This window comes from Fundulus heteroclitus, chromosome 8, assembly GCF_011125445.2.
Source record: "Fundulus heteroclitus isolate FHET01 chromosome 8, MU-UCD_Fhet_4.1, whole genome shotgun sequence".
Classification (NCBI taxonomy): Eukaryota; Metazoa; Chordata; class Actinopteri; order Cyprinodontiformes; family Fundulidae; genus Fundulus; species Fundulus heteroclitus.
In genome coordinates this window covers 21,414,340-21,440,135 of record NC_046368.1, presented here as the reverse complement: position 1 = coordinate 21,440,135, position 25,796 = coordinate 21,414,340, and the positions used below count along the sequence as shown (strand labels likewise).

The 25,796-nt window shown below is 44.4% G+C and overlaps 1 protein-coding gene across 2 annotated transcripts; it reads left to right on the top strand.

Annotated features, from left to right (window-relative positions):
• Positions 1-2,497: 2,497 nt before the first annotated feature.
• sec16a (SEC16 homolog A, endoplasmic reticulum export factor) lies at positions 2,498-25,288 on the top strand. 2 transcript variants are annotated; one of them, XM_012867964.3, is made up of 31 exons: positions 2,498-2,599; positions 4,112-7,541; positions 7,674-7,825; positions 9,292-9,380; positions 9,487-9,601; positions 9,736-9,934; positions 11,548-11,728; positions 11,824-11,966; positions 12,231-12,292; positions 15,331-15,469; positions 15,567-15,809; positions 15,922-16,019; positions 16,091-16,172; positions 16,286-16,403; positions 16,499-16,610; positions 16,695-16,800; positions 16,921-17,061; positions 17,182-17,295; positions 18,090-18,291; positions 18,372-18,832; positions 19,057-19,101; positions 19,465-19,629; positions 19,714-19,788; positions 19,878-19,934; positions 20,090-20,210; positions 21,758-21,895; positions 22,083-22,165; positions 22,610-22,675; positions 23,075-23,134; positions 24,329-24,397; positions 24,507-25,288. In XM_012867964.3, the coding sequence occupies exons 2-31, from the start codon at positions 4,182-4,184 to the stop codon at positions 24,576-24,578; spliced, it is 7,068 nt and encodes a 2,355-aa protein (XP_012723418.2). In that variant the 5' UTR covers positions 2,498-2,599; positions 4,112-4,181; the 3' UTR covers positions 24,579-25,288. The 2 variants fall into 2 exon arrangements, with proteins under 2 accessions (XP_012723418.2, XP_021174898.2); XM_021319223.2 differs by lacking the exon at positions 23,075-23,134.
• Positions 25,289-25,796: the final 508 nt, after the last annotated feature.

Genomic DNA, 25,796 nt, shown 5'->3' with positions numbered 1-25,796 from the left:
TATTAGCTTTCCCTATGTTTAATAAATGATGTTGTGAAATCACCTGTGCGTGGTTTTGAAGACTTGTGGTTAAATTTATATACCGAGAATTTCAGAAACCCTGTAGAACAGATAGAGGTGTTGCTTGCTTTTTTGAGGATTAAATTTTTACAATAGACATGTTTCATTTATAAAACATTGCACAAATGTGGACCAGAATTATGGTAAATGGACTGAACCTCTATAGCATTTTTCCAGTGATACTGACCACTCAAAGCAATTTGTACGACAGCCCTATTCACCCAATCACACTCAGTAACACACACACATTCATGCACCAATACGCAGATAGATATGCAATTTGGGATTAAGTGCCTTGTCCAGGGGCATGTCAATGTGTGACAAGGGGAAGCTGGAATGGAACCCACAACTTTCCGATTGCAAGACTTTACCCATTGAGCCGCAGTCGCAAATTATGTAATTTGGTATATTCATCAATCTAAAGGATTTGAGTACTTTTAAATAACACTATTTCCTATAATTAGATTTTTTTCTTTGCTTTCTTTCTCTATCACTATAGAGGCACTATCACATTCTTCATCTTTGACTCTATTGATGTCATTTGCCTACTTTTAGCCACATTTTTTGTTCTGTTGATAATCTTCAAACATCCTCTAAACTTTTTTCTCTTTATTGGCTCCCAGCTTGTTTCATGGTTGACCAAGACCCTAATGAGCAAACTCCAATGTATCTGTCTGACTTCCTGTGATTGTTGAATGAATGAATGAATGAATGAATAAATGACTGAATGAATGAATGAATGAATATTTTATTTCAGACAATCCAGTTCCTATAAATCAATGTGATCTAACAATTCACATTGCCGTGAATTAATATGGCACACAAAGGAGATCAAGGCTTTGCATTCCAGCTACCAAAGTGTTTAAATCTCATCTCAAAATTATTTAAATTCTCTTGCTTTCCAATCCTTCAGTGATGTTTTTAATCGTTTTATTTTTTTGTGAATTGCATAATATATATTACTTGTAATTTACAACCGGTCTACCGGTTATAACTTATACAAAAGAAAAGTAAATAGGCCTATTGCCTTAAGTTTCAGGGTTGTTCAGGTTTCTTACACGGCCCTTTTACGCCCTCTAGTGGACAAACGGGATGTCTACAACAACGTCACGCTTCCATTGTGGTGGAACGTACGTGCATTCTAGGTCACCAGACTAATATAGAATGTAATTTAAAAGTTGATTTAATTTAGTAATTCAATTCAAAAAGGTAAAATTAAATTATAGAAAAAATATTATCGATAGAGTGATATATGTTACTAATTTTTCTTGATGACTTAGCATATATATATATATATATATATATATATATATATATATATATATATATATATATATATATATATATATATATATATATATATATATATATATATATATATATGATCTGAGTGTTGTAATGCTGAGGTATCCAGGATCCAAGGTTCTAAATGGTGGTCTTTAGCTTGTCTGCATAAAATGTGTCCATAAACTGTGTCCATAATCTTCCTATTCCTCATAGATTCACTCTGGGGTTTAGGTCAGGTGAGTCTGTTTATCAGTCAGGAACAATGATACCAGTCATTAAAGCAGGTATTGGCACTTTTCACCGCGGGGGAGGCTGCCAAGGCACAAACGAATCTCTATTAAGCCTGTCAGCAGAGGGAAGGATGAAGTGCTCCAAATTTTCATGGTAGATGGCTGCACCAATTGCGGTCTAGAAAAAACACAGTGGACCAACATGGTTCATGACACGGCTCCCAAAATCCCCGTTGACTGTGGAGAAACTTCACACTGGACATCTGGCTGTATATCTGCACTCCTCCTCAAGACACTAAGCCTTCGACTTCAAAATGAAATGCAAAACTTACCTTCGCCTGAAAAGATGACTTAGAAGCAGGTTTCTCCTTTGCCTCAGCAAGACACGTTTGACATTCTTGCTATTTCAGGATAGGTTCAGCACAAGGAACATGACCGGTGTAGCCCATGTCTTGGTTATGTGTGTGTTGACCCCTAAGCTCTGACTCCGGCTACGGTTCACAAACTTCTAAATCTCAGTTGCTTGTGCATCCTTTTTCTACCACACTTCTTCCCTCCACTCAACTTTCCAGTAATACACTTGAACACCACTCGAATAGTCTGTTTATTGTGTGGCTTTACCTTGCTTCTGTGTGTGTGTGTGCGTCACAGACTCTCTGCTTGACAAATGTCCAGTTAGCAGTCTCTTCTTCCTCATTATCTTATAGGCTTTAACTCTTAATACACCACGACTGTACTGAAATCATAGACGTCTCTGAAAAAACGTGAATCTGCCGTAAGGCATGTCATAAATATCACCTTGTGTGATTAATTTGCAGCCTATATGGGTAACACTTTTATGTTTTTTATGTTTTTTTTATTATTATTTTTTTTTATGTGTTGCCCACACAGGAGTCTGACAAGCCCCGCCCCGCCCGGACGTCGCTGTTGTTTGGGCCGTGACGGAGCTTGTACACGTAGCCTAGTAGAATGTGTTCATGGAAGATGGTGGCGTTGTGTGACACTCACAGTCCTGCATACTTGTAAGGATGGATTTTGATCTGTGTGTGTTTTTATTTGACACTGCGTGAGGTTAGCCACACACGTACACACGGCTGACAAAGCTGCAATATCAAGGTTTTATAACGCGGGCGTCCCGAGGAGGAGTTGCACTGTTAGCCTACGGTTAGCACAGGCTAGCTAGCTAGCGGTGCTAACTAAGCGGGGATGCTAAAGCTAGCTGACCGGGCAGTGAACCTGTTAAATCACCCCCTCCTCAGAGATCGTCCAGGGGGCTCGTAGCCGATTGTCTTCCTGTTACGGACGGGTTCGCCCTGACGAAACTTCGCGTCCAACTTCTAGCTGGGTTCGGCGCGATATTAGCTGCTTTTACGGTGTTAGTTTACAGTTAGCGTCCCGGTTAGCCTAAGCCTTCTCTGGACCATTTCCCCTTTAAGGCAGCTTAAAGCCCTAATGGTAACTTTCGTGTCGCGTCCGACCGAACAGAGCCGGCCTCGGTTGTGCAACAGCTCGTCCGAGAAATGGACGACAAAGCTGCAAGTTTGTCGGCTAACTTTTTTGGGGACTTGCTCGAACTTGGGCATGTCAACATGGCTGTCGCTAGCCTGCAGAGTCGTTCGTGGTAAACGCGTAACCTGATGACTTTAAAGATCTCGGGTCGCCCTCCTGACCGGCCGAGCCGTGGCTCTGGTCGATCCGTGGCAAATTCACGCGGAGCTTCTGTCCGACAGTCACAATAATGGGGCTTTGAGCAATGCTGAAGTTGTTTAAAGTGCGTAAATTTTAGTTTTAGACTTCATGGATGGGATCGTACAGCGTTAGGAATCTGAGGGCACTTTGTTTTTCAGCAAAGCAGGAGGTTAAAGTGACCGCTTTCGGTTTGTATACCCGGTGTTTACAAATTCAATTCAAATGCAATTGAGTCACATAAAAAAAAAACAATACTGCAACAATAGCCCTGTGCATTAATTAGTCAAGACCTTTTTGGTTTTTCTATTAAACCAATCATCCTCAGTTTAGATTCAGATTTCATCTAAAAACATATATACTGTGACGTCCCATCAGACATTTGTTCCATTGTTTTTATTTTAAATCAGTCAAAAGCTGCGTTTGCTAATGCCCGTTGATTGTTTTGACTCTTGTGATGCCATTGACTTATACTTGAAGCAGAATTAACAGATTTTTTCTTAGGTGATTTTTTTAAAATCAATACTATAGCTTATATTATTAGTCTGCTTTGTAACTATTTCTACGAGTCTTTTCAACTTTTTATCAATTAAGGAAATAAGGTGAAGGCTCCCTTTCCTTCAAAACAATAGTTTTCATGCATAGCAGCATTTTTAAGTATACATTTTTTTGCTTAACAGGCATGTTATTTTGCAGCTAAGCTAAAGGGACATATAAGGTGTTAAAACACTGAGATGTAGAAGCTGCCACGTTGTACCTTTTACACAAATAAAGGTGTGGCGAAGTCCTTTTAAAAGGCACACGTGCAGCATTCACTAACCACTCCCATTTTGCTTTTCTCCTTACAGCTACGCCTGACTTCAGTCTCTTCAGTAACATCTTCCAGGGTGACCTGGTCCTTGGACCTGCTCTGCCGCCATGCAGCCAAATCCTCGGGCTGGACCGCCCGGGGCTTCTGTGCCTGGTATGCCAGGCAGGATGAGACCTCAGAAGCATCCAGCGGCGGCGGCGGCTACTATGCCCCCTCCTGCCCAGCCCATCACAGACCCTTTTGCTTTTGGAAGGGCTCAGCCGCCCATGGCTGCAGGTGGTCTTCCCACGATACCCAACAGCAGCCCTCCACAGATGCAAACTCCACCTAACGCCATGTACTCTCAGCTTGGCTCGGGACCCCCTTCGCAGCCGCAGTTGTTTGAAAACGTTCCAGCTGGCGCGGCTGGTCCCCCGCCCCCCACCTTGCCAGGGGTGAATCTGTTCACCCCTCACAGCAGAGCGTCTCCTGGTGTTTTCCCATCTCCGAGTCCCACGAGATACGCGTCCGCTAATAGCGAACAGGACTATTTTAACTCAAGAGGTCCGGCAGCAGCAGCAGCCATGTCCGCTGAGGCGTCACACACGGCGCCGTCGCCTGGCAACACGCTTTTTAACCAGGATTTTCAAGCACAGCATCTTGGCCAGCCTCTGCCTTTCCAACCCCTCCCTCTCACGTCTTCGTCTGGTCAGTGGGCTCCTGATCACTCCAGCCGCCCTCCCTCAGTTCAGAACTATTTCCAACCAACTATTGATCCACCAGCGCGGCCCTCAAACATGCCACCGCAGGCCCAGATGTACCCCGCCCACAGCCAGTCAACCCATCACAACGCCCCCGCCCCTGCACCCCATCCTGGACATCCCCAGAGCCAAGCTCCCGTTCCTCTCCAGGACCCCGCAGCAGCTGCTAGCTCTTTCCTGCCTGACCCAAATGGACCCCAGCACCATAATTCCCATTTCCAGACCCAGAGTTATTTCAGTCAGAGCTCTGCGCCCCACGACGGGTGGTTCAACCAACCCGCGCAGGATTCAGGCTACCACCAAATGGGAACTGGGTCAAGCCATCCTCAGCCCCCCGCAGACTCTGCTGGATCTCCTCACGCTGGCAGCGTGGGCCGTGGCCCCGCCAGCCAGCCCGGCCCCAGTTCTCTCCCCGCCCCAGATGCGTATGCTCCAGGGTCCGGTACCGTCTCCATGTTCTTCAGAGGCGGCGATGTGGAGAATGAGGAAACGCTCGCCGACGAGAGGAATAAGGCGCTGAACGGCGTCGCTGCATCGTTTCAGCCCCACAGCCACCTGCCGGCCCAGAGTGGGCAGTCAGAGCCGTCTGTGGATTACCAAGGAGCGTCTGTGCCGGATCACTCGCACCTTCCTTATATGAACGAAAGCAGTCATCCTCCGCAGGGACACACCCAGAAGCCCCCGGATAACGACCTGGACCATGTGGAGAATTTGGAGTGTGTTCCAAACCAGGAAGTTTTACCCAACGAACCCAACAGCAGCGCCGCCACTGCGGCTGCTGCAGCAGCTCCCAACCCGGTAGACCAGTTTGAAGCAGGACCCAACCTCGAAACTCCAGATTCAATTCCACGACCAATTAGGTCTGCGAGCGTGTCGTCGAACTACAGCAACTTAAGCCATGGAAGTGGGACCGGCCCCCGTCGGTACCAGGGAGTCGAGGGCACCTTTATCCAGCAGGAAAGCCCACGTCTCGGGGATAATCCCAACTCCTCTGCTGCTGCGGCGGCGGCTAGAGGCTACTTTGAGCAGATTGATACGTCTCCAGGGGGCGACGCCGGCACGCAGCAGGGTTCAGTGGAGCACGTGTGGCACCCCACGCCTAGCCCTCCCAAACCGACCGGTATCTTTCAAGCGAGCGCCAACAGCTCGTTCGAGCCTGTGCGCTCGCATGGAGTCGGAGTGCGTCCCGTCGAAGTTGACAGGGCCAAAATGGTCGCCGAAGGAGGCGCCGACTCCACGACCGGCAACTTGGAGCAGCCGCCGGACAACATGGAAAATATCTGCGTGCCGGGGCAAGCTCCAGCGCCTGCTCCCGGAGAGGCACTACCAAATCAAACGCACCCGGCGGTACATCCTCATTCTCGACCGTCGTCTCGTGCTTTAGGCGCCAGCCAGCCCTCCGAGAGTCCCGCCACCACTCTGTGGGCTCAGAATGACCCCGCCAGCCTGGGTGCCAGCATCCTCCTCGCTCCCGCGGCCCCCGCATTGTTGGCCCCGCTGAGAGAGCCCAGTGCCGATGTCATCCAGCCGCCGGAGGACTGTCCGCTGGACCTGCAGTCCTCGCAGAGAGTCCAGACCGCTTGTCACTCGGAGAACCTAGAAAACCCACCGAAGGTGAGTGATGGCGAGCCGGCTGACTCCCAAAGCAACCTGGGCTACGCCTCTCTGCTCGTGTCCGGCTCGCTTCATCAGCCCGTTTTAATTGCCCCGCCTGTGTCCAATTACAGCGTGATTGCCCCCGCTCTTCCCCCTCAATCGTCCGCTCAGGCTAATCACGGACAGGTTCCTCCCCCCGAAAGGTCTCTTGCGCAGGGGCCGGGGGCCAGCGTCTCCCAGCCGGCAGCCCTGCCTTCAAAATCAAACCCGCTCTTTTCTTTCGGGTCCACGGCTTTATGTTCCCCAGCTCCCAGCCAGAGCCCGCTCAATCTGACCCGGGACAAAGCCGCTGGAGCGACGTCGGAAATCACAAGTCCAACGCTCCCTCAGCCGGTCCACCCTCCTCTGTCCAGGGGCCAATCATTGGGGGCAGAAAGCCACTCTGCCGTTGATTCGCAGCCCGCTTCTCTCGCGACCGCTCCTGTCTCTAATCACAATTCGACGTTAAACTATGAACTGCTTGATTTTTCTATGCACCAATCATACGCCCAGAGCCATGCCTATGGCCAGCCGTCATCTCTGCACGAGTCTTCGCAGTCTAGTAACGGATTCTACCTGCAGGTCACCAAAGACGCTCAGCAGGGGGTAAGGGAGGTAGGCAGCGTCCCTGTCCAGACGGCAGGTTCCTCGTCCGCGCCGCAGGCACCGCCTCAGGCCGCAGCGGGCGCGCAGCACGAGTCTCCCAAAGCGTCAGATCCTCAGGTTGCAGCTCCTCTTCCTGTGAGCGGAGCCCAGCCTTCTCTCGCTCAGTATTCAGCTCCGGCGCAGGGGCCCGCCGCAGGGAGCGCTCCTGTTCCTGCCGCTCCTGCAGCGTACCCCCAAGTCCTGCAGGGGCCTGCACCTCCGGGGGTTTCCCAGCCAGCTCCAGCTGAGGCGCCTCGGCCACCTTCCTCTGCAGGCAGCCATCAAAGCTTTGTGCATCCTCCTCCTCCTCCTCCTCCTGCTGAAGCAGCGCAGATGCATGGCGGCTACTATGGAAATTATGGTGAATACCCAGAAAGCAGGGGACAGTATCCTCCGGCCCAGTATCCACCTCCGCCCGGAGATCCGAGGGTGCAGCCCTATTATCAAGTAAGTGTTGAGGCAGTTTTTCCTGCTGCGTTTTGAGAAAGGTCTACAACAATCTGACGCGAGGCTAGCATGTACGAGCCGCTGGGGACTTGTGCAGTCCCTTGATTTATGGGTTTCATGCTTTTCTCGCAGGATCCCGCCTACAGGGGCAGAGCGGATCCCTGGTACGGCAGATACGACGGGCAGAACCCAGCGTACCGCGATCCCAACTACCAATACAGAGAGCCACCATCAGATCGACCCAGCTCACGGGCCAGCCAGTACTCAGACAGGCCCTCATCCAGGTTGGTGACACTGTCTTGCCTCATCGTCTGCACGGAGCCTTTACCTTTACGCGTTCTTTATTTATGTAGTTTGTCAGAATTTCCTGGGAAGAAATGTCCCCAGTCTGTTTTTTTTTCTGTGGTGTTTTCTCGCTGGCCTGGACTTAACTATGGTACCAGCATTCAGCTAATAAAAGATCTGCCAGTTTCTTCCATTTGACGTTTGAGTTGCACATGAATGGCGGTCACCTGCGTGGCATGAAGGAAATTACATCAGAATACTGACCAGTCATAGAGTTAATTAATGAAATACATAATGAAATATGAATGAAATACATATAACTAAAATACAATCTTCTCCAACCTTTAGGAAGCTGCTCAATAAAATGCTCTATTTTTCCTGAACAATTTGCTTGTTCCTTGTTAAATTGGTTCAAGCTTATTAATTCCCCTTTTAAAAATCCAGTTTATGACATTAGCTCTTTATAAATGTTTTTTTTTACATCTTTTAACAAACATAGTACAAGTAAAACAGATATAACATAATTTTATGGTATTATCTGTTGTAAAAGTGTCCTTCATTGCCTTTTGTGGCGGCACTAAAAGTTGTGCTCTTGTGTTGTTTCTATGAATGCGTTGTTCAGTGTTATTAATGTCTAGATATATTTATTCTAGACATCTATTCTCGTAACGGTTGCCGTTGCAACTGACAACTTTATCATGTAATTAATGATCTTCTAGAAAAAAACAATAAAAATGCCTCTTATTGTAAATAACTATAATTTTATTAAAAAAAAATAGAAAATGTGTGAATATTTGTATTTCTCTGTAAATGTGGTCCGATGATATGAAATCAGCCTTTTTAATCCTTGCGATCAGCAATCCGTTCTCCACTTTACCTTTTGACTTTGGTAAATAAATACCTCTGGAAAGGTCTGTGCAGTGTTGGGGAGCTGAAGTGCAAGATTAACGCTGTGGATCACACTCAGTGACCTTTAGCGGCGTGGACGCTCTCGTCTGTGTCAGGTGTGGACATCTACTGGGCTGAGACTCCCTCCAACAGGCGGAGCGTTTCATCGACGTGCAAAGAGTGTATTAGAAAAAAACACAAATAAGAAACAACAGATGTTGCATTCCAAACTGCCTTTTGTGAAATTGTAGATGCACAAACAGAAATTGAATTGCTGGTTTAATTCGCAGCCATGACCTAAAAATCAATTTCTTGTTAAAAACGCCACGTTCTGTATATAAGTCTTTTGTTGAGACAAACACACTCAAGGATGCAAATGTGGTTGCCATAACAGGGTAAACACAGCTTCGTATTCGGATTGGCGTGTGGAAATAGGACTTTACGCACGTTTAAACATGATGTTCTATTGAGCCAACTGGGCCGGTCCAGGACATCTGAATGGACGCTGGTCCTGGAATGTGTTTAGGCCTGATGCAGGCGGTTGATCTGTGAAATATCACCTTGTGTTGTCCTTCAGGCAAGGCTATCCTGATGATTACCAACGGGCAAACCGAAATCCCTACGCTGAATACTATGCAGATTACGGCAAGAACTATGATTATAGAGGTAAAGGCTGCCCACATTTGCTGCTAAAATACCAATTTAAATTGAATGTATCGAAGAAATAATTTCCTGTCAATCTTGTTTCTTCCTGCGTTTGTCTTCTGAAAAGGTTACAACTATGGAGCATACGACCCACGCTACAGGGGATACTATGATAACTCCTATTGGGCTTATTACAATGAATCCTACAAAAACGGCTACTACAATCAGCAGTATCCCTCCAGGTATGCATCGTCAAAAATGCTTCCGTGTGTTTTAAATGGTGCGACCAAGACGGCGTGAAGCAGCGTAGCGAGGCCTCTTCACTTTACTCCGGCCGAGTGCTTTGTTTTAAGAAGAGCTGTTGGCTCGCTCACAGGAAAGAGGGCTACGACGACCAGTGGCAGTACTACCCGGGGTATGACCGCAGCTTTGACGACGACAACGTGCGCGGAAGAGACGCCTACGGGGACGACTTCGACCGGCGCAGCGTGCACAGCGAGCAGTCGGCGCACAGCGTGCACAGCTCCACCAGTCATCACAGCAGACGGAGCAGCTTCAGCTCTCGGTCCCAGCAGGTATAAACGTTCGTGGCAGCTTTTTATTTTATAGCCTGTTTAAAACAAAAAGAAAAAACAGCAGCCGTTTTAAACGTATTTATTTTTTTGGGGTGGCGACTAGGGCTGGGTGTCATCTAGGATGAGCCGATTCGATACGATTCTTGATACAGATAAGCTTGATTTGACTCCAATATCGATATTTATTACTTTCAAACTAATGCTCAAACTCATTCAATCAACAAAACCAGCCAAATATCATATTTGTGTTCAATTTATTGAACACTGATATATTAACAGGAAAGCAAAGTGCATTTGGTTCAATGCATTTAACGTATGACGAAAACCAAAAATGTGCCCAAACGTCTGATTTTAGGGACGAAGGCGCTTGTCACTACCCGATCCGTACCGGTAGCACGATCCGTTCCATCAGCTCATTTATTTGCGTGTGCGCGAACAGAATAACTTCCAGTAGGCAATATTTTGTTTTTCTTACTTTTTTATACTTTTGTCTTTTTTCGGGCGGTGGTTTCTTTATGTATATCTTTGTATTTGCGTAAATATTGCATATTCTAAAAAATAAACAGAAATACATAAAAATACATTGTTTTTTGTTTTTTTAATATAATTTTTTTCCCCAGTAGTGGTTAGGGAAATAAAAATATATACACCTTTTATTAAAGTACATAAAAGCCCTGCTATAAACACATATAGGACTATAGAAACGTATTTGATTTTAAATATTTTTCAGTTTTTTTTATCACTTATGCATATGTATTTGTGTATTTTGTACTTAATATGTTTTTAATGTATGCCTTGGTTTTGTTATGTGTTCTTTGTTCTATTCCCTATACTGTTTTTGTAAAAGAAAAAAAAAAGAAACAATGCGGCTACTTTAATGACGAGGACTTCTCTTGTTTATGTGTGTACACCAGAGGGCGCTAAAATCTCAATTGATAATTTGACTTTCTAATAAAACAAATTTTTAGTACAAGATTATTAACAAAATTCCCCTTATTATTAAGGATGAAAATATTTTTTTCCAGTCCTGTTTGAACAAATAATGAAACTAATAGAGTGCATTCAGACAATACAGACAAACGTTGCGCAATAATATATTCCCGGACTTCTGAGCATATCCGATGATGGCGTCAAGCAATACAATGGAGAAAATGTAAAATGCATCAATTTCTTCCAGAAAAGTCTTCAATATTTTCTATACGATATAGTTTAGCATTCTTTAATGATTTAAGTATAGAAATAAGTATTTTCAGTACCGTAATTACATTATGTTTTTGGCGACTCGGGAGTTATTCTGTTCATGCGTGCGCAAATGAGCTGATGGAACGGATCGTGCTACCGGTACGGATCGGGTAGTGACAGCGCTTCTAAAATCCTGTTGGCCATTCTGCGAATTCATCTCACTTGCACTTTCTATCTGTGAACAGTAATACCGTACTGTAATAACGCCCCCTAGAGGTTGGGAGGTATATCGATATTGAAAGCCAGAATATCAATATTAAATTTATTTTTTTTTTTTTAAATATCGATATTATTCTTTGTATCGATTTTTATTGGTGACTCGGGTCTTTTGTCGTCTTATTCTTATTTTTTTTTTCTGTCCTGCTTTGCAGAGCCAGGTGTACAGGAGCCAGCCTGACTTGTCTGCAGTGTATGACGCAACCCAATCCACTCTGCCTGTTGACTACTCTTACGCGCAGTACCCAAATCAAGCGGATGCTTCTCAGACCTACAGCCAGTACATGTATCCCTCAGAGTACACCGCAGACAGTACCTGTTTTGCCCCAGAGCAGCGTAAGCGCACACATCCTCAGCTTGAGGGGCTAGTTCTTCTTCTTTTTTTTTTTTTTACTTTGGTACTAATACTTCAGTTGTTGTTTCCCTCTCAGCTCCCCCTCGTCCTGCGACCCCAGAGAAGTTTACCATGCCCCATCGATGTGCTCGCTTTGGACCTGGTGGCCATCTTATTCAAGTCCTGCCCAACCTCCCCTCAGCTGGGCAGCCTGCTCTGGTTGAGATCCACAACATGGAGGTGCCTTTCAACACCTAAATGTGTCTTTCTGTAGAAATCCTTAAAAAGCTTCATTCATTGTTTAGCACAAAACGTTTGTCCGATAGACCTGGAGTTTAATTTCCAGCACACATTAAGTTGTAAATGGATGTTTGGGAGTTCTAATATTCTTGGATTTAAGGTTGTCATTTTTGTTTGTGTCCCCTTTTTGGGGATACCGGTGTGAACAGAGTGACGATGTAAAGAACATGTTGTGTTATTTTTGTGTTATACCTCCGTTGTTAGACCATGCTGCAGGACACCTCAGATCAGGCCGAACTACGAGGCTTCCCTGGACCTCTGATTAAGTAAGTGTTATCCTCCATTTTTCTGTCTCAAATGCCTCACTCAATATCGGTGAACATGAACTCAATAAAGGAGCTTTGCGCAAGGTTAAATTCTTATTTTTCTTTCTCGTACACGTCCTTACAATTGCCCAACGTATACAATACAGGGTTCCCGCGGATCCTTAAAAAGTCTTAAAAGGCATTGAATTCTGTAATATAAAACTAAAGCCTTAATTAGCATTAAAATGTCTTAAATCAGTCTTTCTTAGGTCTTAAAATTGTTGCCAGGTCATAAATAGGATTTTATTTTTGTAATCCTTACCAAACAGTAAAATAATTGACACAATTTATATTTTTTTAATTTACTGAACGGCTCAATGTAACCATTATTGGTTCCGTCCCGATAGCAGAACCAATAAAAACTGTTGTGGCCGGACCATAGCTGCGAAAAAGAGTTGGCACTGGTTATGTTGTGGTTTTTAAAACTGATTTATAGTTTATTTTAGTAGAGAACAAAACAAAGTTTGTGAATTCTGTTCAGTAGTTGTTAAAAATATATCTGTAATTTGTGTTTTTTAGCTTTCTTCCTATATGGAATGTTTTGTAAAATTTTAAACATGTCTACTGGGCCAGAAAGTAATGATTTATGTTAAAATAAACATTTGGGTGAAGTTGTCGCAACCAGGTTTATCTTGTTTATCGTGAAGTTGGTCTTAACTTTTTATTTCAAGTGGCATTAAAAAGTCTTAAAAAGTCTTGAATTTAACTTTCCTTATGCTGTAGGAACCCTGACAATAAGTTTTCCACTACTTTCCGCAGTTGCCTCTAGAGGCTCCATTTGTCAGTTTGTGAGAGAGTGATTCGGGGGTGCGTAGGTCTGACGCTCTATACGCTCTTGTTCACCTCGTGACTTTAAGTCTCCACCGCCATTTATGCATTAGCGAGAGAACACGGGCTAATTCAATATTTTTTTACTTTTTTACCTCAGGAGACATCACGCCTCTAAACAAAAGACCTGTGAGATAGACCGATGCTTTTCCTCTTCTCCCAAGCTCGCGTATAACACTGCTGTCATTTCAACTTGTCACCAGAGGGGGCAGACTTCTGCAAAAACTTGCACTTTGCTCCTTTAAAGGGCCAGGCTTCAGTTTGGCTACGTTCACACTGCATGTCTTGATGCTCAATTCCGATTGTTTGCGATGGCGTTTCATACTACTATTAAACGTGACCGTCGTCACGCGGTTCAAGACCGCTAGCACAGATAACAGAAGGAGACGTCACACAACGACGTGATGAATAGTAATAGTTTCTAGAAGTGTTCAAGAAGTTTTGTTAAAAAAAATAAATAACTCAAAGAAATAGAAAAACGCGGATACTGGCTGGCGTCTCTCCTTGTTATTAGAAAGCTGTTGAGCAATGCGAGCCGACAATGTTCAGACCACATCATAGCAAAACGAAATGAGGTAATTGGAAAGCAGCACGGCTTTTAACAACGGTCTCTTATGGAGCGCTACCTGCTGCTACTGTGTGTTGATGTGTAGTTGGAGCAGCGAGAGTGATGGAAAAGATGGAAAAAATCCAACATTCAGCCTGTGGACATGTTGAAAAATATCTGATACGTATCCGAATTAGTACCACATACGATAGTGGCACAGATCACTTTTTTTTGGGGTGTAAACATCAGAATTGGGCCATTTTCACTGACGTGAAAAAGACGGCTGTGGGTCGCATACGGGTAAAATGATCGGATTTGGGTTGCATTTCCCCGCCGTGTGAACGTAGCCTTATTTATATTCCAAGACTCACAATAAAAAGGTCCCAGGGAATATATTCCCAGACAACACAACTAAGTATAACAATCTCCACAAAAAAAAAGAAAAAAAAAACAAAGCAGTACGTATCGTGGACGATTATTCCTGAAACATATGTAAGAAACGCTGCGCGTGCGTAAGACCATCCTACCTGCTCCTCCCCTCCTCAGGCGGATCGCGTGAAAGAATCTCCCGAATCCACTCTGGTCTAATGTCTCTCTTCTGAGGCCTTCCTCTTCTTCTCATACACTTGTTTCCTTCGGACATTTTCAAAGTATACGGTGAGAGTAGATACATTAACACTAGAGTTGTGCATGCGCAGCAAGAAGAAACTAGGGAGAAACGAGGACGCACGTTGGTGTTAGGTGAGCACATTTCACCGACTGACATGTGGAACAGCTACGGCAGGCGTGTCCAAAGTGCGGCCCGGGGGCCATTTGCGGCCCCTGTGCTGATTTTGTGTGGCCCTCCAACTCCATTTTAAGAAAGATTTGGTCCACCAGCACAGGTGGCTGATGCAAATGCCAACTTTTTATTCTTAATTAGGGCAAAATTATTACAGGTGAAAATCTTGCAATTTAAAATGTTAGGTAAAACAGAGAGTGATTATTTTTAATAACCACACTTTTTACATCCTATTTGAATTCTTAATAAACAGGACCACATCTGTCCAAGGACATTTTCTCAAATTCAGACTTTGGTTTAATTTAGATTTGAATTCATTTATTAAAATTGGCTAAATAGAGCAAGTGTTTTCAAAGAAATACTGACCCAAATCCCATTATTGCTAAATAAAAAAGAATAATTTTATTCCCCTTTGTTTTTTATCAGGCCAAAAATAATTTGCTAACTGGATGACCATCTTTTGATAAGACAAATGAGCAAAAACCCTTTTAACTTAGGATCTATCATGATTTACACATCCCTTTCTGGCTGAATTTCTGACTAATTTGTTAAATAAAATGATCCTGTGTTGTACAGCAGGTAAAAAAAATTCACATAATTTTTTGGTTGTTTATTAATTATTTATTCATTTTGTGGCCCTCGAGGACCTCTGACTTGATTAATGCGGCCCATGTGCCAAAAAGTTTGGACACCCCTGAGCTACGGGATAAAATGATCGTCCAATATAGCTTTCAGTGCAAAGAAAAATCAGCAAAGTGCCGACAATATCTACCTTGAATGTATATTTTTTTGCTGTTTTTTTGTTAATGAAATGTATCCTGACATGTCGTGTCGTGCCATCAGGGAGGAGACCCACAAGGTCGACGTGATAAAGTTCTCGCAGAACAAAGCGGTCGAGTGTTCCCGTGACAACAACCTGCTGGACAGAGACTCTGCCCGTCTGCTCTGGGACTTCATTGTGCTGCTTTGCAGGCAGAACGGGGTGAGTCTGTGCGGCACGCCGCGGGAAATCTATCGCCAGCACGGGCGTTTGGTTAAAAACCCGCTCTTCCCGTCCTTGTTGTCCATCCCTGTCTCAGACTGTGGTCGGCACAGACATCGCCGACCTCCTGCTGAAGGAGCACCGCTCCGTCTGGCTGCCCGGCAAGAGTCCCAACGAAGCCAACCTGATCGATTTCAACAACGAGCCCCTCGCTCGAGCCGAGGAGGAGCCCGGAGCCGGACCGCTGTCCCTCCTGTCCGACACCTTCATGATCGTCCCGGAGAACATCGGCAAGGAAACGGAGCGCTTCAGGGAGATGCTCCTGTTCGGCCGCAAGAAGGTGACAAACGCGATGGTTCGCAGCATGGTGAGCATTTGTTTTAAACTGAACAGATCTGACACGTTTTCAACTTGTCTGCTCTGTGTGGGGGGGAAATAAAAAAAAAAAAAAGGATGCACTGGAAGCAGCCATGAAAGGAGGTCTGTGGGGTCACGCCTTGCTGTTGGCCAGTAAGATGGACAACAGGACGCACGCACGTGTCATGACAAGGTGACGTAGCTGTAACTTGAACGTTTGAGCTTAAAAGCTTGGTTTTTAATAAGAGAAACTCTCTTGTTTAGGTTCGCGAATAGTTTGCCAATGAATGACCCTCTCCAGACTATGTACCAGCTGATGTCGGGGAGAATGCCTGCTTCAGCCACCGTACGTCCTTTATAAACTTTATATATATATTTTTACTGCTATTCTGATTCTGTAATTCTGAAACTGTTGATGAATTGAAGCTGAATTTAACGGACACATTTCTGCGTCTGCAGTGCTGTGGAGAGGAGAAGTGGGGTGACTGGCGCCCTCATCTGGCCATGGTGCTTTCCAACCTCACACACAATATGGACTTGGACACTCGCACCATCACCACCATGGGGGACACTCTAGGTAGGATTTTTTTTTTGTTTTTGTTCTTGACGCTCTTGGCAGCAGCTAACTTTGTTCGTAGCATTTCTGATTTCTTTGTTTCCCGCTTGGGCCAGCTTCTAAGGGGCTGACTGATGCCGCTCATTTCTGCTACCTGATGGCCCAAGTGGGCCTGGGGGTCTACACCAAGAAGAGCACCAAGCTGGTGTTGATTGGCGCCAACCACAGGTTAGCCCAAAAGGCACACAGTCCTGGATAGTTTCATTAAAAAAATAAGCCAGACTTGTAACTTTGTCCGTCTCGTGCCTTCAGTTTGCCCTTTAATCAGTTTGCCACCAATGAAGCAATCCAGAGGACTGAGGCCTATGAGTATGCTCAGTCTCTGGGCTCCCAGCCGTGTTCACTGCCCAACTTCCAGGTGGGTTTTTGTTTTGTTTTCTCTGAGGTTTTTTCTTGCATATATTTTTGTTCCACTTCCGCTTAGAGTCATTATTACGTTGTTGCAAACTATTGGCTTATACGTTCTGTCCTCCATCAGGTGTTTAAGTTAATCTATGCATGCCGACTGGCTGAAGCAGGCCTGTGTGCCCAAGCTTATCATTACTGTGAAGTCATCTCAAAGACGGTTCTCATGCATCCGTCTTACTACTCCCCAGTGTTCATCAGCCAGGTCATACAGGTTTGTGGTTGTTCCTCGTTTTTTTTTTTTTTTTAAAGATCTTTATCTTCATTTTATTTCATTTTGTTTTTTTTATTTTACCACTTGTCGCAAGTGATTTTTGGTTCTGTTTGCTTAAAGATGTCCGAAAAGCTACGGTTCTTTGATCCGCAACTGAAGGAAAGACCCGAGCAGGAGATGTTCATTGATCCCGAATGGCTGATCCGCCTCAAACAGCTGGACGGACAGATCAGGGTGAGGAAGAGGAAAGGTTTTACTTCACCTTTTTGATTTCTTTGTTGATCTTAAGCCGGGCATACACTGCACGATATTTTCAATCGTGGTACTTATATACAGCTCAAACTGTACGACGAAACCACAGGGTTTAAAAGTTCACTGCTCAGGATATCTGTTCTTACTGTACGGCCCGACGCTCTGATACGACCTGACTGCTCACACATTGAGTTCAAAAACCACACGTCAGCCCCGTAGGGAGATGGCGCTACTCGGATTCGTCTACCCGGAAGCCAAATGTCAACAGTAGAAGAAGAAAAAGGCGGAAATGTCGATGCTCACTAGAACAAAACGCGCTGCGATTCTATGAGTTGCTCCTCCGTAGTTTGACTCCATGTCACACATACCGCCGTCATGCTTCTCTCCGCTCCTACGTTTCATTTGAGAAGATGAAGAAGAACTTCGTTGTTAGCTGAAATTCGGCCCGATCCAAAAAAAAAATCTTGCACGACTGAAGAATCGGCCCGAAAAGGGCAAAAACTCGTACAGTGTACGCCCGGCTTTAGTCAGTGTGCTTCCTAAAAAACGTTTCACATTCTATCCGTTTCCTGGAGCATCGGCTTTTACCATCATGTCATCTTAAACGGTGCTTGTTAGTTGCAACAGGGAGCTATGTGATCATACATTTCCTCCAAAATGCAAGAGAAGGTTTTATTTGTGTGGGTTTTTTTCCCACTAGTTGAGCAGATTTTACTTTATTTGAACTTGCCCTGTAATTCTTTTCTACAATAAAATGTCTTCTTTCTGTTTGTAAGACTGGTGCGATTACGTACAACTTGGACCGAGGTACTCCTGCACAGTTTGACTGCAGCAGCGAAAGTTCAGACTTGGACCAGCAGAGTCTGCCAGAACCTTACAGCATGCCAGCGGAAGTGGACGGCCACGCCCCGGACAACCCACTCATGAGCTCGTTACTCCCTGGGCCTCCTCCCCAGGGAGTGCAGCTGATGCCTCCAGGTCTGTGTGCGCTTTTAAGTGTGTGTGAGTTTCCTATTTTCTTTGAACCATAAGGTTTGACTTCTCTCTCTTCCTTTCAGCTCCCTCGTCTATTCTCCAAGACGGAATGGCTCCAGCTCAGCTCTCGCCCTCCGGCGATGTGCCCCAGTTCTACCCCGTTCCCCCCAGCGGGGCGCCCGGTCAAATCCCCATGCCTGGATTCGCCCCACAGGATCCTGCCGTTGCCCAGCCCCCGTTCCAGCCTCAGCACGAGCAGTCTAACGCCTACCCTGGAGCTCATCAGCAATTCGGTCCTCCGCCACAAGAGGGCCACATGTCGCCTCGCATGCTTCCGCCGCAGGGGCCACACTCACCTGTGCAGATGACTCACCCACCTTTTCAGATGCCCCATCACATGCCTCCCTCGCCCGGACACATGGCCCCCTCGGAGCAGCCGCCGCTGGGCCCCCCAGAGATGCACGCTCCACATCTAATGTCTCCCTCCCCACGGAGGAGCTCCTTCACACCGCAGATGGACTTCTATGACCAGATGGTGAACATGGTCAGTATTTCACAGCCATTTTTTATTTTTTTTGTACTTTAAAATGAAAGACGAGCGAGTCCAAAGTGCGGCTTCTACCCCGCGGCCATTTGTGGTCATCTTCAGAGGTCCCTGACTGCAATTAAAAATCGCAGGGTAGACGACCTGGGGTTGACCCCTAAAAGGTGGGGACACCAGTGATGGAAGAGGGTAACGCTAACCTCGTTGTCTGTTTGGTACCACAGGGTCCGAGGAGATCGCGGACAACGTCGCAATCCTCAATGCATTTGGTACGTTGGCGGCTCCCGGCTAAAGTATATTTTATAGCTTTCAGAACAGCCGAGGCAACATTGACATGTCACACCAGGTCTACAACGACAGTATGTTGAGATGATGATGATTATTATTATTCTTATTATTATTATTATTATTAAGTCAAATAACCTGGTTTTAGTATTTAGTGGTCAACCATAAAAATAGGCCAGAACTTTACTATGTTGCTGAGTTCATACAGAGTCTCTGGAAATTTGAGCATTGCCATTTGTGCCATTCGTGCCAACTGTGCCATTTACTTTGGCACAATGCGCCGTCTGCATTGCACCCCGGCTTTGAAACAATAACCGAGTTCTCATCTGGATATTTTTGCTGTCCAGCCGTCGGGACGCAGCTCCCGCAGAGCCTCAGAGTCGTCGACTCACTCCGGCGGAAGGGAGCGGAGCAACTCCACCGTAAAACAGGCCTCCCCTCCGCCGCCCTCGATTCCCGAACAGCCGTTTAGAGAAGAGACCAAGAAGGCCAAGAAGGATTCTCCTGAAAAGGTTCGCTTCAACCCCCCGCCGTTTCCGAGCTGCAGGCGGCGCTGCCGCACCGTTTAATGCAGCTGTTTCTTTCTTTGCGTGCAGAGTAAAGGCTGGTCGTTTTGGCCCTTTGGAAAGAGGAAAAATGAGGCTCACTTGCCAGATGACAAAAATCCTTCTGTAAGTTTTGTTTACTTCCCTAATTTCCTCCCATCGTATCTATTGAACTGTTCCTTTTTTCCAATGACCTCTGTGCGTATTTCTGGCAGATTGTTTGGGACGAAAAGAAGAATAGATGGGTTGACTTGAATGAGCCTGAAGAAGAGGTCAGTGTGTATATATATATATATATATATATATATATATATATATATATATATATATATATATATATATATATATATATATATATATATATATATAAAATGTAGATGTGTTTCTCTTAAGTCATTTTCTGACAGATTTGTTTTTATTGTCTCAGAGTAAGCCTCCTCCTCCACCTCCTACTGGTTTCCCCAAGATGCCTCAGATGCCGGGTCCTGGGGGCCCCACCGCCCCTCCTGGACCAGGCCCAAACGTCAACATGTTTTCCAGGAAAGCAGGTAAGATGCGCAGTAGCTCAGAAGGTTACACACGCTCATGAGCTTCATGAACGTTATATTCATTATGTGTCTTAAGCTGTGGCGTCTCTGCGTTTGGGGCCAGGCCCCACCAGATGTGGCTGTAGAGCTCTATGATCGCAATAATCAGTGAGACATGACTGTTCCTTTAAGGAGTAATAATGTAAAAAAAAAAAATCCCTTAGCAATAACATTCTGTTCTAAACATTTGTGTCTACATATCTAAGTCTGCTAGAAAACTGCTAGAAAGCTAAATCCTCTTGTGGCGCCTTGATATACGGGCCGGCCCACTAACGTTTGTTTAGATAATGAACATCTGAAATCGCAGTGTGCATGCCCAACATGCTCTCAGTAGACAGCCATGGGGCACAAATCATCTGACCCCAAGCTTGGATCGTCCAATCAAAATACTGGAATTGCACACGTCACGTTTACATTCTGCCGGATAGTCTGCGACCATCTAGGCAGGGCAAATTTATTTGTAAAGGACATTTCAGTCCAAGAACAATACAAAGTGCTTTACATGATTACAACACTGGAAAAATAAAAACAGAATATAAATAAGTAAAAAAAAAAAACAGAATTTAAACAAAATAAAACATAGGAAAATGGAAACTAAAAGCAAATATTAATCTAGTGTTGGTTGTCCTTGCTAGCTCGCTGAAGGATCGATGTTAATCTTTTCCGTTCAATAACTGAACAATATGAGTGCATTTTTTTATGTATAGAAATTAAATTACATTTATCTTATATAAAATCCCATTTCTTATGTGTTGGTTTATGCTAACTTGTGTTTAGTTTAGCATTGAATAAAGTCGAATGTATGCATCACACAAAAAATGTATTGCCGCTAATAGCTGTTGAGCTTTTGTGCCCCACTTAACTCATCATGCCAGAGACGCCACTGATCTCAAGCTCTTGACAGGCTGGTGACAATAAGCCACTAAAATAGTTTCTGAAAGCACGACCTGGGTGCACAATGTGGATTTTCTCCAGAGATTATTCAGCTTGTCTGCAAATTTCAGTCAAATTCAGAACTGGGCCACTCTCGTCTGGCCACTGTGGATCCCGCCGGTTCCACTTAATGGTTATTATATTATATTAATGCATGAACTTTGGTCGTTGCCTGGCTGTTCTTAAACATCCTAAACATCGTTCCTCGTCAAGAAGGTGATCGTTTGAGTCAGCTGGATGAAACTTGGAGATAACTAGCAGATCCAGAAAGAAGGGATCCCAAGCCTTTTGTTATGCTAAGTAGATATCCAGCCTCTTCTAAAATAGAGGAAATATTAGCGTTCCTAATTTAATGATGCCGCAAAGTTGTTTACTTAAAACAATAACTAATTAAACAGTGAAAATATTAACGTGTGTTTATCTTCACACATTATAACTTAATCTCTAAATTAGCCGATGGGAGGGAGATTTTGACTGTCGCTGTCTTTTCACTGCAGATATTTATATAAGTTTGGTAACATTCTGCATCTTTATCTCTACTCTGTCTGACTGTTCGTGTGTTTCTGTCTCCTCAGGCACCAAGAGCAGATATGTGGACGTTCTGAACCCGAGCAGAACTGCTAAACCGAGCGGAGTGGCCCCAGCTCCGGTGGACCTCTTTGCTCCTCTGGCACCGATGTCCATGCCTGCTAACCTGTTTGTGCCTAGTTCAGGTGCGTGTCGTGACATAAACCAGAGCTTTAAAAACAAAAAAACATCTTAAAACGCAGACCCTAACACCGGAACACGAGTGAATACCTTTTGCTTCACTGCGTTATGTTTTAACGTTGTAGTTTAACAGAAATAATAGCAAACAGCACAATGTGATGAACTATTTCCTCTCTCTGTCTTCATGTGAAGCGCCTAACGACCAACAACCTCTGGAAGGCAGCGAAGGTGGAAATCAAGAGCAGAATTCACCCAGCAGCAGCGCTGCTCCTCAGGTTTCTGTTTCTTTGGTTTTAAGATATTTGTCCAGCATTCAGGGTTCATGTGTTTTGCGGATTTGAATAAGTATAGAAAAGGAAAACTGACTATGGGGAAATATTGGTATTTCCAGACTTATTTTTTTTTTCTTGCAGGCTGTTTGACTCCTTACTGCATCTTTTTTTCTTTGTAGTTCAATATTTAAAACGTCTTTTGGAATATATTCTGTAAATTCGAAAGTATATTTTTCTATTAGTACTTGGAAAATGGGGCAAAAAAATTAATAAGTACTCTGGTAATGTAATTAATGTAAATATTTTCATTCTTTTAACACAATAGATTGTAGATGGTGATGAAAATCGCCACCCTCCAGCATAGAAATCCACTTTTTATGGCAAAAAGCTGCAGCTTTACTCATGCTGAATATATCTAAATCTTTTTTTTTTTTTTAACCTTCTCAGGTGTTCAACCCAACGCTGTTACCACCAGAAGGTCCTCCTGTTCCAGATGGGTTACAGTCAGGAGAGGTAAGAGTCATCCGTGCCCATTATCGCTGTACTTTATGGCGCAAGGACATGATGCTTGACTGCAATTATAGTCTGTATAGTTTTTGTTTCAGTTGTTGTAGGAGAGGTAGTCGCAGATGCATGCATGTTCACCTTAACAATATCATCTTTCTCATGCTGAATGCCTGGATAATTCCTACAGTTTCTGTCCTGTGTGTCTCTGTAATATAATTCCATTAATGTGTTTTTTTGTTTTGTTTGTTTTTTTGCAAGAACTACAGCCATTTATTGCTCATTTGCTTAGTTTTATTCTTAACTTGATTGTGGAAATGGATCTAATGGAGTGCATGAAAGATTTTAATATGGGGTGATGGGTTTTTTTTGTCTACTTTTTATTCCCTTCCTACTTGTTTTCTTTAGCTTTCACGTTCTAGCTCAATGAGTTCTTTATCACGCGAAGTGAGTCAGCATTTAAACCAGGTACTGCTACTCTGTCCTTGAATAATCCCCTCTCCCCATCTTCCTGTTTGTTTTATAGCAGCTCATCATTAAAACCACCCTTCACAGTCTACATCCGAAGCACCACCCCACCCCCCACCCCCCGAACGTCCGCCTCTTGTTACTGCCTGCTGTCTCCAGCATCACCAATTGAACTCTGCATCTGTTTAAGAAAGTGCAGCCCTGAAAATGGCAATAATTATAATAGTTGCTTCTGTAAAAATCTGGTTCATGGCACATATTTCTGAGGTCAAAACATTTTTCTGATGGCTGCAGTGAGGCCTCGCTAACCTGAAGTCCCTGAAATTGATGTTAGTTGTGTCCTTTAGACATGAAGACCAACCCGGTGATCTCTCCAGTGGCTGTCCTTTGGTGAATCTCCTTATCCACAGCCCCCTGGCTTTTTATTTTTATTTTGTCACGTTACAACCACAAAGTTGTCCGACTGCATCTAATGGGGAGTTTCTGTGATACACCGACGCAAACTAGCACATAAGTTTATGTAGATGAAATAGGGTCTACATACTTTTCAAGGCATTGTACTCATTGGACAATGGTCAGTGTCAATTAGCTACAAAACAAGTAAAAAAACAAAGCAACTGGACTTGTTTTCCGTAGTTGAAGACATTTCGCTTCCTCTCCAGGAAGCTTTCTCAATTCAAAAAGTCTGGAGTAATGAGTACCAAGCTTTAGTACTGCACATTACTCCAGACTTTTTGAATTGAGAAAGCTTCCAGGAGAGGAAGCGAAACATCTCAAACTACGGAAAACAAGTCCAGTTGCTTTGTTTGTTACTTTTTTTGGAATCACCATGACCTGGATGACTGAGAATCTTCACCAGCTCAGTGTCAATTAGCTCCAAATGTAAATATGTGCCAAAGTACTGTACACGCCGTCAAAGTTCACACAGAAAACCTATTAAAAGATCAGAGTCAGTCATGCTGGAGACCGACGCGGCGCTTTGAAGACACCTTTAAAGCTGCCCTGGTAGAGTTATTCTAACCCTGGCTTCTTGTCTGCATGGCGACTAAAACGAGCGTTAACAGCGGTCTGTAATGCTGCCTCGCCGTGGATCCGTCCTGCATCGTCTCTGGAGTTTTGTGAACATCGGTTGTGAATCTTGTTCCGCGTGTCAGCATTAAAGATATCATAATATCTCTGCTTTTCCTTGGACAGAGTCATCCAGCCCAGGGGCCTGCACCCTCTGGAGGCGTCACTTTTTATAACCCTGCTCAGTTTGCACAGGTGCGGCTTTTAAAACGGCATCCTTTTAATAGGTATCTGTCGCTTATGGTGTTTTTTATTCTGTTTGTTCACATGCTGTCCCATCTGTCTGTCTGTTTTTCTCCCCCAGACAAGTGCACCGTCAGGAGGTGGACAAAGGTCTAGCCAGTTGGGCCAGCGCCGGTATCCAGTGTTGAAGTAAACCTCATCCACAGCGGAGATCAAATCAATAGACTGAATGGACGAAATGTGATTCTACCTGGGAGTAAACGCAGCACATGGACATACTGCTCTCTGTCTTAACAACTCCTTTTGCCTTCATTTTACAAGCTTGATCCGATTATTTTTCTGTCCAAACGGCTTAACCACTGTAACGCCCCCCAAATCAGCCCCAGTAGGTGTCGCTGGTGTGTTTTTACAAGCGCAGAGTTTCCTTAAAGGGCTTCTTCCCCGAAACCAAACGTGGGTTGGACAAAAAAAAAAACCTAATTGCATCATGGATACATTCATTCATTCATACACAAACTGTGTGTTCGTGTCGGCATAACTGGTGTACAATGAACGCATTTGCTCCACTCAAGCCACCAGACGTAAGACTGCTGGCAACATGATCGTCCAACTCTCCCATTGGCTACTTTTTCCTTTTTTTTTTTTTTGTCAGAGCTCCATATGTCTGGCTGGGCGTGTGAAGGATACACAGAGAGCATCTCCTTTTTTTTTTTTTTTATTTCATTCTGGAGACTTCTCTGTGTCTACAGGCGGCATCTAGTGCGATTATGTGCTCGTCTGTCTTGCTGTGTAGACGTTTCCATTAGGTCCACTAAAAGAAGCACGTGGAGTGATTTAAGAAAAGGGCAAATGTATGCAGTGATTATTGCTTCTTTCAGCTATTTATTGAACACCCCACCCCGCCCTGAGGTCCACAAGGGTTTTTGTCCACGATTTATCTCAAAATTCGGAGCTGGCAACTTCAACTGGATGGGGGGGGGGGGGGGGGGGGGGTGATTGTCTGAATAGCAGGAGCCAGGAGTCCAGATGCATTTTAAATACTGCAGAAAATGAATCTATCCCAATATTTGTATATCAGATTGATTGTATTTATGACATGTAGACATAAAGGTGTGTGTGTGTGTGTGTGCGCGCGCGTGTGTGAGAAATTACCTGATTTTTTTTTTTTTTTTCAAATAGGCTTTGACCAGATGCATTATTGATTGAAGAAATTACAGCAATCTTAATCTAATCGTTTGTATCCGCTGCTTCTGCATACCAATAAATCTTTAAATTGTGGACTGTGAGCTAGTCGTACTCTAAATACGTCGTCACTTTAGTTTTACTCCCGAGTCCGACGTCCGTCATCCCAGATGTTACACCGTCATTCGTTTTTGTAGACGTCAGTGATTTTTTTTTCTAAGGGCCGGAG